This window comes from Carettochelys insculpta, chromosome 21, assembly GCF_033958435.1.
Source record: "Carettochelys insculpta isolate YL-2023 chromosome 21, ASM3395843v1, whole genome shotgun sequence".
NCBI classification, from domain to species: domain Eukaryota; kingdom Metazoa; phylum Chordata; order Testudines; family Carettochelyidae; genus Carettochelys; species Carettochelys insculpta.
In genome coordinates this window covers 12,255,901-12,269,351 of record NC_134157.1, presented here as the reverse complement: position 1 = coordinate 12,269,351, position 13,451 = coordinate 12,255,901, and the positions used below count along the sequence as shown (strand labels likewise).

Here is a 13,451-nt window from a genome sequence, read left to right as displayed (position 1 = left end):
CTGTGGTGGAAAGTCATGAATTAATACATTCTAGGGAACCATCCTATGAAACAAAAGTCTGCTGGCAGCAAGTAGGGCAGACTAGAAGTGTGGGAGGTATGTGTCAGTGGGAACAAGTAGTTAAGAGCTGAAATATGCCACTCAGGCTGCAGAGTGATTTTAATTTATCCATTATTTATTTTTCTGCAGAAAGATGGTTGAAGTGACATTCCTTCATGTACTTAAATTACCCGTTTTATAAGTATTTGGCAACACGGAGAATGTGGAAATCCTCTGTATGATCATGTACAGTGGACTATAATTACATCCACATGTACTTTATAGCTTTTCAGGTAACAATGGTAATTTCCTGAGTTGCACTAAAAAGGAAATGTAAACAGTAAGGGATTTAGTACTGTCAATTTAACAGAAAACTGGTTGCTGCTAATTTCCAAACAGTTTGTTATAAGGCATTTCTTGTGAACAGAAGGAGGGCTAGGTAGCATTGCCTTTGGTCTTCAAAATGTATATTTGACCATTATCACAAATGCTACGTCTACACTACAAAATAAAGTCAAATTTATTGAAGTTGACTTTTTACTGCTAGATTTTATAAAGTTGAAGATAAGTGTCTGCAAATGTCCAGAAAGTCAACATAGAATGTCTCCAGTGCCTTAGCTATGTTTGACTGCGTCAGCATTGTGGATATCTATCCCACAGTGCTTGTATCCTCATTTCCTTCTGGGTTTTTGTGCCAGTGGGTTAAGGAAAAAATGCACTTGTGGATGTCTGATATCATCCCAGAGTGCAGTGTCCACACCCATCTGCTGTCAGAAAGCAAATGGCTGAACCAAGAAATTTCACACCATTTTGGCCCATTTTCCCAAAGCCTGCCCCGGCTCATGCCGCTGCATGGCTTTAGCATGGATCCTGAACAGCTTATAGCCATTGCATGGTGTGTTATGGCCAATTCCCCAAGTGTCATGCAGTATTTAATTAGACAAAGCCAGTGGGAGGATGAGATGGAGGAGGATGATTCAGATGATGATATTGAAGAACTGGAGAACAGGAATGTAGAGCTACTGGCTGCCCTGGATTCACTGCTTGCAGTGGAGGGCCAGGTCTGGAGACATGAAACCAGCACACACTGGTGGAATTGCATCATTTCGGAGGTCTGAGATGACCAGCAGTGGTTGCAGAACTTCCGCATGCATAAAGCCACTTTCATGGAAATTTGTGATTTGCTGTCCTCCATCCTAAAGCACAGCACTACCAGAATGAGACCTGCTTTGACAGTTCACAAGCGAGTGCAATTGCTCTGTGGAAGCTGGTAACACCCAACAGCTACCAGTCAGTGAGAAACCAATTCAGGGTGGGCAGATCAACAGTGGGGGTCGCTGTGACCCAGGTAACAAAGGCAATCTGTGCCTTTCTGATGTGGAAGACTGTGACTCTGGGAAACATGCAGGACATAGTTGATGGCTTTGCTGCGATGGAGTTTCCTAACTGTGGTGGGGCGATAGGTGGAATGCACATGCCCATCCTGGCCCCAGACCACCTGGCCTCAGAGTACATAAACCACAAGAGGTATGTCTCCATGGTGTTGCAGGCATTGGTGGATCACAAAGGTTGTTTCACTGACATCTACATGGGATAGTCAGGAAAGGTACATGATGCGCTCATCTTTAGAAATTCAGGTCTGTACAGAAAGCTCCATTATAGGATTTTCTTCCCACACCAGAAAAATCAAGATTGGTGAAGTGGACATGCCTATAGTGATATTGGGTGACCCTCCTTACCCTCTGCTCCCTTGGCTCATGAAGCCATGAACAGGCACCCTGGACTGCAGCAAGGAGCACTTCAACTACAGGCTGAGCAAGTGCAGAATGGTGGTGGAATGTGCCTTTGGATATTTAAAAGCCAGATTTAGGTGCCTTTTGACCTGTTTGGACCCTTGCCAAACCACCGTTCCCCCCCTCCCCACCCACCATAGTTGCAGCATGCTGTATTCTCCATAACAATTGCAAATCATAGCGGGGAAAGTTCATGCAAGCCTAGGTTGCAGAGGCAGATGCCCTGGGCAGCGTTTATGCACAGCTGGAACACAAGGGCATTCAGCAATGTATATGCAGAAGCAATGGCAATCAGGGAGGCTTTGAAAAAAGCTTTGTGAATGAGCAGACAGCCACATCAATCTGCTGTATTTAACTATTGTGATACCACCCCTACCCCCCAATTATGTGTGCTTCACCTTTATGAAAGCACCTCCAACTGCACCCCATCCAATATGAACCAATAAACTACACTGTGGTTTTCACAAAAACATTGTTTTTATTTGGTGGGGAGGGTTAAAGGGTAAGAAAAAGAAGGGAATCCTGTCATCACGTGTGGTGGAATGTGAGCCTTCTGCAGTGTGGAGAGGTCCTGAGGGTAGAGTGCAAGACTATTCTTTGCTTCCAGCCCCTCCCTGTATTCAGGGACCCCAATGAGGGGGGGTGGGGTCCAGCTATATCAAGGGGAGGCTGGGCAACAGGGTGAGGAGGCCACATAATGAGTCCTGTGGTGGATGTCACTCTGTAACTCCAGTATGAAATGCAGGATGTCGATTTGCTCCCTGACAGTTGTCAGGAGCTCTGCCAAGTCCTGGTTCCTGGACTGGAGCATGGTTTGTCAACACTTCAGCATGCTTTGTTGTCACTGCTGTATCCACTTTCAACGAGCGGTGGCTTTAGCTTGCTCCCTGTCTGCCTTTTCAAGCTGCTGCAGGATGAGGTCCTCTTCCAATCTTTTCTTTTGCCTCATCGCAACAACCTTGTCTCCCCTCACTAACTCTGCCTGTTGAAAACAGCGAAGGTCAAACTTTAGATACAATTTTTAAATGTGACACAAAGCATTTACCCATAGAATGAATGGGTCTCTGTCTGACAATCACTGCAACTTTTGTCTCCCAAGGCCACTTTTGGCTTCTTAAGGATAACAATGAATCAACCTCTGCAGAACAGAAGCTATTAGTTATCCAGACCATTTCATTGTGGACATGGTAAAATCTTGGCAGCTTAAGGATGGCAGGGGAGCAGGGTTGAAACAAAATTCTGTAAGCTGTAAAGTGCAGAAAAAAATCTCTCTCATTGGCTCCTTATAAGTCCTGTGCAGGGGAAAAGCCGTTTAAAGCAGGGAAAGCCTATGCTGGACATGCCAGTGTCTGGGAGCAGGGTTCGCATAGCCTGGCAGCCACATGATTGAGGCGGGGAGAGTTTGAGCCTGCTGGTCGCATGGCAGGCTGGGGGGCAGTCAGCCCTGTAAAGTGCAGAAAAACTTTCTCTGTGGCTCCTCATAAATCCTTTGCAGCCGTGTGGTTGGGGAGCCTTCCAGAAGCATGGTGGGAGGGGAGAGGGCCAAGAGAGCCTGCCAGCTGTGCAGAGGGGAGAGACAGCTTGTCAGCCATATGGTGTAGTAGGACAGTCCTGGGAAATCTGAATGGCCAGGGAGCAGCGCAACAATGCTAAGGGACAAACTTTAATGAAACTTCTCATGCTTCCTCTAGTTGCAAAGAGAGACATCAGCCTCCTAAAAATGACAGAGTGAAAAAGAAAATATTCTCATCCTGTGTGAACACACATATGGAAAATTTGCCAGAATGCTGTGTGGTGCTATGATACCAGATTACTTACTGGTTGCCTGGCTTGGCAAGGTGTGCTATAATGGAAGCCGCAATAAATCAAACCTGGTGTACTAAAAAGTCTTCAAATCATAAGCTACAGATGTCCATAAACAGATGGCTGAGGTACATCCTTTGCATCAAATGGTAAGATTTTGTCACAAATGAGGAGTTTTGGAACAGAGCAGGGCAAGAACCACTTGATGTTCAAATCAAGAGAAGAAAGCGTGGATGGCTAGGCCAACACTCTTGGAAAACCATCATCAGCATAGTCCATCAAGCTCTCAAATGGAACCCACAAGGAAAATGCAAAAGAGGACAACCTGGACAAGATCTACTGAGACTGAAGGACAACAACGGGGGTACTCCTGGAGTTCGCTAGACATTTTGTCCCAAGACAGAGTGAAGTGTAGGAGACTTGTAGATGACCTGTGCTCCATTGAGCGTATAAGGGTTTAAGTCAAGTTAAATCAAATGTGAATATACATATGTAAAACAGTAGCATATTTCAATATTTGTAACGAGATGCCTGAGTCTGAGACCCAGCAGACAACTGTGCTGTACCCTGTTATGAAATTTCATCCCCCCGCCACTTTGCACACCCCTGCCTTAGAGAATAACAAATGTATTAGGTCATGTATTGTGGGCAAAACCCCCATCCTCAGACGAAAGAAGACATGTCAAGTTGATACCTATAGGCTACGTCTACAAGTGAAGCCAACATCGAAATAGCTTATTTCGACGTAGCAACATCGAAATAGGCTATTTCGATGAATAACGTCTACACGTCCTCCAGGGCTGGCAACGTCGATGTTCAACTTCGACGTTGCGCGGCACCACATCGAAATAGGCGCTGCGAGGGTACGTCTACACGCCAAAGTAGCACACATCGAAATAAGGGTGCCAGGCACAGCTGCAGACAGGGTCACAGGGCGGACTCAACAGCAAGCCGCTCCCTTAAAGGGCCCCTCCCAGACACAGTTGCACTAAACAACACAAGATACACAGAGCTGACAACTGGTTGCAGACCCTGTGCCTGCAGCATGGATCCCCAGCTGCCGCAGAAGCAGCCAGAAGCCCTGGGCTAAGGGCTGCTGCCCACGGTGACCATAGAGCCCCGCAGGGGCTGGAGAGAGAGCATCTCTCAACCCCCCAGCTGATGGCCGCCATGGAGGACCCAGCAATTTCGACGTTGCGGGACGCGGATCGTCTACACAGTCCCTACTTCGACGTTGAACGTCGAAGTAGGGCGCTATTCCTATCCCCTCATGAGGTTAGCGACTTCGACGTCTCGCCGCCTAACGTTGAAGTTAACTTCGAAATAGCGCCCGACACGTGTAGCTGCAACGGGCGCTATTTCGAAGTTAGTGCCGCTACTTCGAAGTAGCGTGCACGTGTAGACACAGCTATAATGTGACAAGTAGTGCAACCTCCCTTGAACATCTTTACTACAGGTATTTCAAGGAGAATGTCTAGTGCATTGTTTCCCACAGTGTGGTACGTGTGCCACTGGTGGTACTCGAAAGGATTTCAAGAGATACGTGGCAGCACATAAATTACTAAAAAGAAATCAGGAGATAAGCACTGGGAGTCGGGGTACACCAATAAGGCTGAAGTCCCAAAAGCGGGTGTATACGAATGCTTTAAGTTTGGAAAACACTGGTCTAGTGGAAAGGAAACTAGCAATATTAAATCAGAAAATTATATCAAACACCTCTGAGCAATCCACGGTTCTCACAGCAATCCAAGAGGAAAATATTAATGTTTTTAAAATGTCAGATCTTCAGTATCCCATGTGAGGGGGCCTTTGTCATAACTCATAATGTCATAATTCAACTAAGCATTATTCACAGTGTACAGCTACGAAGACTGTAGCACAGTACTTTAGTGACTTGTTCCTATCTATTAGCAGCTAGGACTAAAACCCAAGATGAGTCCCAACCTATAGTTCTCTGCTTTAATGTCTAAAACATGCATTCTCCTTTAACTGGAAAGCTCTGGCCATTATTACATGAATCTACCTCTGTTAAAAGTTTAGTTTTAAGGGGTCTGTGCAGTGCTCACTGAGGCAGCCTATCCCTTATTGAAGGGGAGAGGGTAACAGGTTCTCTATGAAAGGTTTTAATTGTTTTTTCAGGCTCAGCCTTGTTTCATTTGGCAGATTCACCTAAAGGCCAGGTTGAATAAATATCTTGTCAGTAAGTTCTAGCACATAAGTATGAATGGACCAATAGCTCTAAACCAAGAACACAGAACAGCAGCCTCTCCCCTACCTCTTATGAAATAACAGCAAGGCAACTTTAGTCCTCCACCCCTACATTTTTAAATCTACTGCTCTTGCCCTCTTCTAAGTCTTTAGATTACAGTACCTGTAATGCTATTTGTTTTTTAGGAAGATAAGAATTGAACTACTTCAGTGTGGTAGTGGCTTATATCTGGTGTCTTTCAGAACCAGCTATTTCAGAGGGAGATGTAGTCCTCCTTGCCTCCAGACAATTCATTAGCTATTACTTTATCTAAAAAGTTTCTTCTTAACCTCTTCTAGTGTTTAGCTTACCTCCTGAAGCATGGTGGCTATCCTGTCTTATTGAGCTTCCCATTTTCTTATTCATGTGAATGTTCAATTTTTTGAATATATAGTGTTACCACATTTGAATTTTCAAAAAAGAGGACACCCCTGAGAGAGAGTGTGCCTATATCAGTATCTACCAATTCACGTTGTATTAACGTACTATAGTGTGTGTGTATATATTACATTAATACAACGTGAGTTGGTAGATACTGATACAGATACGTTCCCTCTCAGGGATGTCCTCTTTTTTGAAAGTTCAGATATGGTTACCCTAGTCTAAGCTTTTCACCTTGCTGATTGTGACAGTGAATTCCACACATCAAATGTGAACTACGTAAAGAAACTATTTCTTCCCACAAATGTGATATCCTCCCAAAACCTAGTTGTTCTGGTCAACCTGTCAATATACAGGTTGACCTTTAATCCAGCACTCTCTCATCCAACAACATTCATAGTCCAGCATGATTTTAGTTAGCCGGATATCCCTTATAATGGGTGTGGCCAAGTTTCCTGCGGTCCCATAAAGTTTGTTTACAGCCACCAGTCCTGGCTCTCAGTGTTCTGTGCTGTTATTTAGCTCTAATTTGCCCTAAAAGTCTTCTAAGAGCCCAGATAGCAGTGGAAGTGTTGGTAATGCTGCTAGACAACATTGACCTCCGGTGGTTTGATAAATTCTCTCATTTGACACTCATTAGGTCTTGAGGGTGCTGAACTGGAAGTTCTATTCAACCTGGACTTGCTTCATGACTTGAAAATAAAAGGTTTAATGCAGGGGTCAGCAACCCTTGGCACAGGTGCCAAGAGTGGCATGAGAGTCGATTTTCATTGGCACATGAGGTGGGAGCTTGCTCAAAGCCATGTCACCTCTGGGTTAACAAAAGACCAGCTAATGCTATCAACCACCACCTAACAGTAAATCTCTGCATCTTAATTTAGTTATTAATGAACCTGTTATAAGTAGGACTATGTGTGACTTTAAAAATTATCATCAGCTGTCAGACATCATCAGCATAGAGGTCAAAAAGTAAAATTTTGGCACTCCACCTCAGAAAGGTTGCTGACCTTTAGTGTGTTGAGGGTGGCTTCAGAAAGGAACTTAAGACTTTTCTACAGGTCTCAGCAGATAAGTATTTTTAGTCTTCAGAAGTATTCTGCAAATCTTTACCTTACTCTTTCAGACCTCGTTCTCAGACACCTTTTAATATGTACAGTATAACCACCATGAGATTAATTGTTCAATTTCTTTGTATAGCAGAATATTACAATTGGCCATTAGATGAAGTCACCTTTGAATGGGAAAATCTTGGCAGATCAGGCATATAGATAATCAGCCATTGCAGAAAGTATATAAAGTGGATCCTAAGATGGTTAAAAAAAATCAAATCTAAGCGTTTGTCCACCTATGGAAATTTGGCTTTCTACATCAGTACAACTAGAGTGATAATACTGGTACATTCTCCCATGTAGAAAGGCTCTAAGAATTTACTTGCTATCTTAAACACAGTGATTCTAGAAATAAGCCTTCATGTAAGTGGATATGTTTGCCTGCACATAAATGGATTCTCTCTCAAAAGAATTGTTCAGAATAATACATAGATTATCATCTTAATCAGAAGTAGAAAGAAGTTACAAAAGGCTTTATCATGTCAGCACCACTAATGAAATTAAGAACCTAAAGCATGTATAACGAGGGAACTGTTTATTTGACTTGTCTTTAATGCCACGTCCAAAACAGATATAGAAGTTTTAGCTGAGGGAGAGCAAGAACACATGAATGGTCACACACAAGGAAATGAAGAAAACAAAAAGGCACAGGCACAAGGTTACATTCTTTAGTTTCAGGTCTGGGAGAGGAATGTCCCACTGAAAAGATTAGAGGAAAGGACAATTTCACATCCTCTACCCTTAAGTCATGAATGTGTAGGTCATGCTCATCTTCAAAGCTATGCTGAACTCTGATATTTGGAAGCAGGTTTCTCTCTTCTTTAATAGATTTGTGATTTAAAAGAGAACTTACCTGACAGATCTATTAAGAACTGCAATTAAACACTCACAGCTGGCCCATGTCTCCTGACTCAGGCTTGTGGCACTCAGGCTATTTAACTGTCTTGTAGACATTTGGGCTTAGTTTCCAGCCCATGCTCTGGGACTCTTGAAGGAAGAAGGTCACAGAGCTCAGGCCAAAGCCTGAGCCCAAAGTCTGTACCAACCCAATAACCTGAACCTGAGTAAGCTGACATGGGCCAGCTGTGGATGTTTAATTGCAGTGTAACATACTCCAGTTTATTCTCTAAGGCTACGTCTACACGAGAGGGTTTTTCCAACAAAATTGGGCTTTTGTCAGAAAAACCTGCGCGATGTCTACATGCAAAAATTTTCTGACAAAACCTCACACATCCACTGGCAGTATTATACCTCTCCCTGTTGAGGTATAACGGCACTCTCAACAGCATTCTGTTGAGAAAACAGCCATGCAGATGCTCGAGGACCCCTTTTGTCAACAGAGGGTCCTCCATGGAGCTGGCCAGCTGGAGTCAGGAAGTGCCCTTCCCACCACAAGTATGGCTCTATTGTCTGTGCCTCAAGCCGCATTTAAAGGGACAAGCAGCCCCAAAAGCCCTGTGCAGGAAGCTGGAGGTGTGGCTCTAGGCTTGCAGCACATGGCCAGCACAATGCCCTAGCAATCACACCCTGCACGACGTAAAGATGGCACAGGCTGCCCGAGACGCCTCTGGGCCCTCCCAGGATGTAGGAGAGGGCTCCCAGGATGCACCTGGGGCAGCAGGAAGCAGGCCCCATCCTGGTCTGAGCTGTGGGACCTGCTTGCCCTGTGGGATGATGAGTCGGCCCTCCTGGACCCGAATGCCAAGTGCTGCAACACCCCGGGGTGCACACACATCACCAGAGCCCTGGTGGAGTTTGTTCACGTTGCCTGCACCCTCAAGCAGGTGTGGGCAAAGGTGAAAGAGCTCTGCCAGGGTTACATGTGTGCCTGGGATGAACGGTGGAAGTCGGGGGCAGGGATGGCCACCTGTCCCTTCTACACAGAGCTCGACCACCTGCTCGGGGGCATGGACAGCACACCCAGCCATGCCCCAGTCAACATTGTAGAGGAGGCCACCCAGACACAGCCAGTGGAAGAGGAGTCAAGAACATGGCTGGAGCCAGCCCAGGACCTGCCCTCTGATCCTGAGTCCAGCCAAGGGACGCTCATCATAACCATGAACTTGGGTCCCTCCCGTGCCACCACCTTGGCATGGGTGTCACCGGACCCCTTCATGGGACCATCCACTGAGTACTGCACCGGTTGCAAATCCCCAGGCTGGGGCAGGGAGGGCCAGAGGAGCGTGCCATGCGGCTTACCAGGACAGCTCAGGCAGGAACCCGTGCTGCAGGCCCAGAACATGCGCCCATGTACACAGCAGTGCATCCCACACGCACCCATCAGACAGTCCCCAGACATGGATGCCAGCCTGCTGCAAACCCCATGAGGAGCCATACAAGCCCCAGGCCCACATGGGGGCGGGCCTGCCCTTGCCATAGCTGGGAGTGGGACAGCCACATGGGCGACAGTCCAACCCCAGACACACCACCAAGGACTGTCTCTCTCAGCTCCTGGACACAGCCATGGGCAACAGGCAGCACATACCCCCCACGGACAGTACCACGAGCTGCATGTGGGCGAGACATGGGGAAGAACACAGCTGTTATATCAAGTTGCATTACCAGCCACAATCATCCCTGAAGAATTCTTTGCCTTCCTCAAAAGGACAGCACACCAGATTTTGCATGGAGGAGTAAAAGGGATCATTTCTTACCCTCACACCACTTCTCTTGACTAACTAGGAATTAACTTTTCCTAGCCTAAAAAGGACTGTACAAGTATAGGCTATGTTTGTTTAAAAAAACAACAACAAAACCCCCCCCACAAAACCCACCAGATTTAGTCTCCCCTCCAGCGAGGATCTGAAAGACAGAATTAATATTTTTACCCATATACCAGATGGGCTGCTTCTTATCCCTCATCTTCTTTCAGCTAAAGACACTCAAAGCAGCAAATACATGAAGCAACAAAAATTCTAAAAACCTAAAGCAAACAGCATCATGATTCTTTTGAATTACAATTATTCTTCCTTATTGTGTCTTTATATTCATTAGCATCTTTTTAACTACTACAAAGCTGTTGGAGCTTATCTTTCATCCAAAATGGCCATGCAAGGGCAGGAAATGGTGTTTTTTTGCCCCCCCCCCCCTTTTTTTTTTAAAAGGAAAATAATCTACTTTCAGAATTCAATCTACATTTTAGTGCTGATCAATATTGGTATGAAAGGCTGCCAGCATCTGCCATTTCCTTTCTAAATGTTGCTTGGCTCTTGCCAACATGCTTGGAACAGCTTTCCTGATGTCAATTATTTCTTTCAGGTTCTCCCTCCCCTTATTCCATTAAAAGCCTAAGGTAATCTTTCACTAATGTCTACAGCTCTGCTGCTATATTGTAGATGGCTTTCCACATTGACAGAAGAGGTTTTTGTGTTGCTGCACTTGATGGCAATTCTCTGAGACGTGGTAGCTAGGTCAACTGAAAAATTCTAGCTTTATCTACTGTGTGGGTTAGTGATGTCAAATTTTGTTGCACTGGGCACAAATTTTTTCACAGCCTCAGAGATATAACTAGGTCAGTCCAATTTTTAGATGCAGATTAGGCCTTACTAATGTTTGTTGCTTTTCACTTTCCAATATCTAAGTAACTATCTGTGTGCATGATGTTTGTCAGGTAGGGGGGAAACACCGTTTTTCTTTGTGGTATTTGTGGATTATGAGGATCATAAGTGCTACATAAGTATTACACTTGGCTTTTTACAAGAGCCTGGGAATGCCATATCTCCTCATTTCATGACCTTTTACTCTGTTTTCTGCCTACTTTTACTATTAGAAACTGTCACAGATGTCTTTGCAGAAAAACTTCTCACTATAACTTAGGGAACGGAGAGAACTTTAGAAATCTGAAATAATTCACAACATAAACAGTTCATTCACTCCAATTTCTGTACAATTTTATCTTAGTATTCTTATACTACCATTTGCAAAAACACAGACAGACAAGGCTCAATAAGCTCCTGAACTAAAAGGAGCCAAACTTTCCCTGGGGCGGAACTGGAATAGCAGATCACTCTAAAAGCTGAAATCTCTTTACATCAATACTCTTACTATAATGTCTGCTTTTCTTCTCTTCCTCCCTTTGAGGTCACTGTCTTTTACTTGAAATATATATTTAGACAAAGCAAGAGATATGTGGTAGCCTCCTGGAACTTACGTGTCGCTTTACAGTAGGAGGAGACAGCATATTGAGAGCATCATCTGAAACCCTTCTCAGACGAGAACTGGGGGAATCTCAAATTGAAGTTGTCTAAATGCTGCTTTACTAGTGTCCGACACCCTACATCAACAAAAAGCCATATTTTAACCTCAATGACAAGGTTTTTGACAGTTTATGGTCATCAGTTTCACTCCAGCAGGACAGCACTTCTGAATGTCTTATCTTTATAGCATGTATATATACACATTCCATAGAAAACTGTAAAAACAGTACATTGTTTACTGTGTTAGAACTAGAGGTTTAAGAGCTTTCCTCCAGCAGCTTTATATATTCAGAATCCCCGTTCTTTAAATAATTGCATTGTGTAATGCCTTCTGCATTTCATTTCACTTCTAACAACTCTCCCTCTGCTCATGTTACAAGTAATAACAGGAGGTGCCCTCTAACACATCTTTCCCCTTCCTGTATATTTCATACCTGTCCAGTGAGAAAGACTGACTGTTACTAGCTAATTCTGAGATACAGCAAGGCACTCTGATGTATATTGGAGGAAGTATTTATGCATGCATAATCAGGATACAAGTCCAACGTCTTCTTACAACCACCATTCTCTGTCTGCCTATTATAGGCTGTAATGGTATCAGACCACCCCGTCAGTGAAAGTATCTAATTTACGAAAGGAACAACACATAGGGAATGGAGGACAAACTTCTTTCCAGCACCTGTCATTACAAAATCTGCAGTTTACTTTCATTGTCTTCAGTGATTTACAGAAGGATTATTCATTCCCACAGGAAGCAATTATTTCTCTCTCCATCATATCTGAAAGTAACATTGTATACTGTAAAATGTGTAAGTTAAAATCAGCAGTAACATCCAGAGAGACAGGACAGAGAAGTCATTTTTTAAAATACCTTCTCAAAGAGGAGGTAAAAGGCATGATGCAAATTTATCAATGTTTTACTACCCATCCACTCCCTGCGAGTATCAGAGATGTGCACCCAGAGAACACAGTAGAGGGAAGGTGCTTGTCTGCTGCCCCTTGCCATGCAGCAGGAGAGGATTTGGGGCCCTTGGAGTTTGCCACAATTAAAAGAAATAAAAGGAGAAGTGGAATAGAGAATAGGAGATTCAAACAATAAAAACTGTGAAAGGCCCAGGAGTTATTCCAGCCAATGCTAACATCTACAAAAAGTAGTAGTTCCGGGCAGGTAGTTAATGCTGCCAGTGATGCCACAAGGTGAAATAATTTCTGTTGCCACTGATTACCACAACAGGTGGTGTAGTTTAGAAAACGGTCTCTGAGGAAAATGGATTTTGTCCCCTAACTGAATATTAGTTGACCTCCTCCAGACGTCCATTTTCTCTCATCAGTGTCCCATTCATCTCTGGAGTCGTCTCACTACGCAAATATCCCAGGAGGATCTCACTGCGTCGCTGTGACAGCTGCAGAATGTCTTCAGCCAATAACTGCACTGTTGTGTATCTCACATTGTCCAGGTCAAACATGTCCTTCAAATAGTGCACTATCTGATGCTGCAAAAAGAGGGGGAATGTTTATAGTAAAGAGATGTGTGCCCACTATTCCCAAAGGTAAGCAAGGACATGTTAGTTGCATGTCCCTAACTGTATCTTCCATATGGGACTCTGCAGGTTTCCCATCAGACACTCTGTCTATTTCAGAATGCACCAACTCTCTGGCTAAATGACCTATGCCATTTCCTGTGAGGTAGGAAAAACTTTGTTTTAAGAGACAGACTGATTCCCCTAGAAGAAAATGGGACAGGAGGGAGCACAGAGCAGGGTCCCTGGAGCCAGGAATGTGATCCCACTCTGTGACAATATCTCATTACAACTGTTTATTGTAAGCTTAAATTTAAGAAGAAAGTGCCAAATTAGAGTAAAATAAGAGCCTAGAAAGAACA

At 44.2% G+C, this 13,451-nt stretch overlaps 1 protein-coding gene across 8 annotated transcripts in view; it reads right to left on the bottom strand.

Moving 5' to 3' along the window:
* Nucleotides 1-2,328: 2,328 nt before the first annotated feature.
* The window catches only part of MIGA2 (mitoguardin 2), a 37,410-nt gene continuing 26,287 nt past the window's right edge, over nucleotides 2,329-13,451 (bottom strand). For 4 of the 8 annotated variants that reach the window (XM_075015273.1, XM_075015276.1, XM_075015274.1 and 1 more), the window contains one exon: nucleotides 10,182-13,062. In XM_075015273.1, the coding sequence (XP_074871374.1) occupies nucleotides 12,862-13,062 (201 nt within the window). In that variant the 3' untranslated portion in view covers nucleotides 10,182-12,861. The other 4 variants (XR_012648330.1, XR_012648329.1, XR_012648331.1 and 1 more) reach the window with 4 other exon arrangements.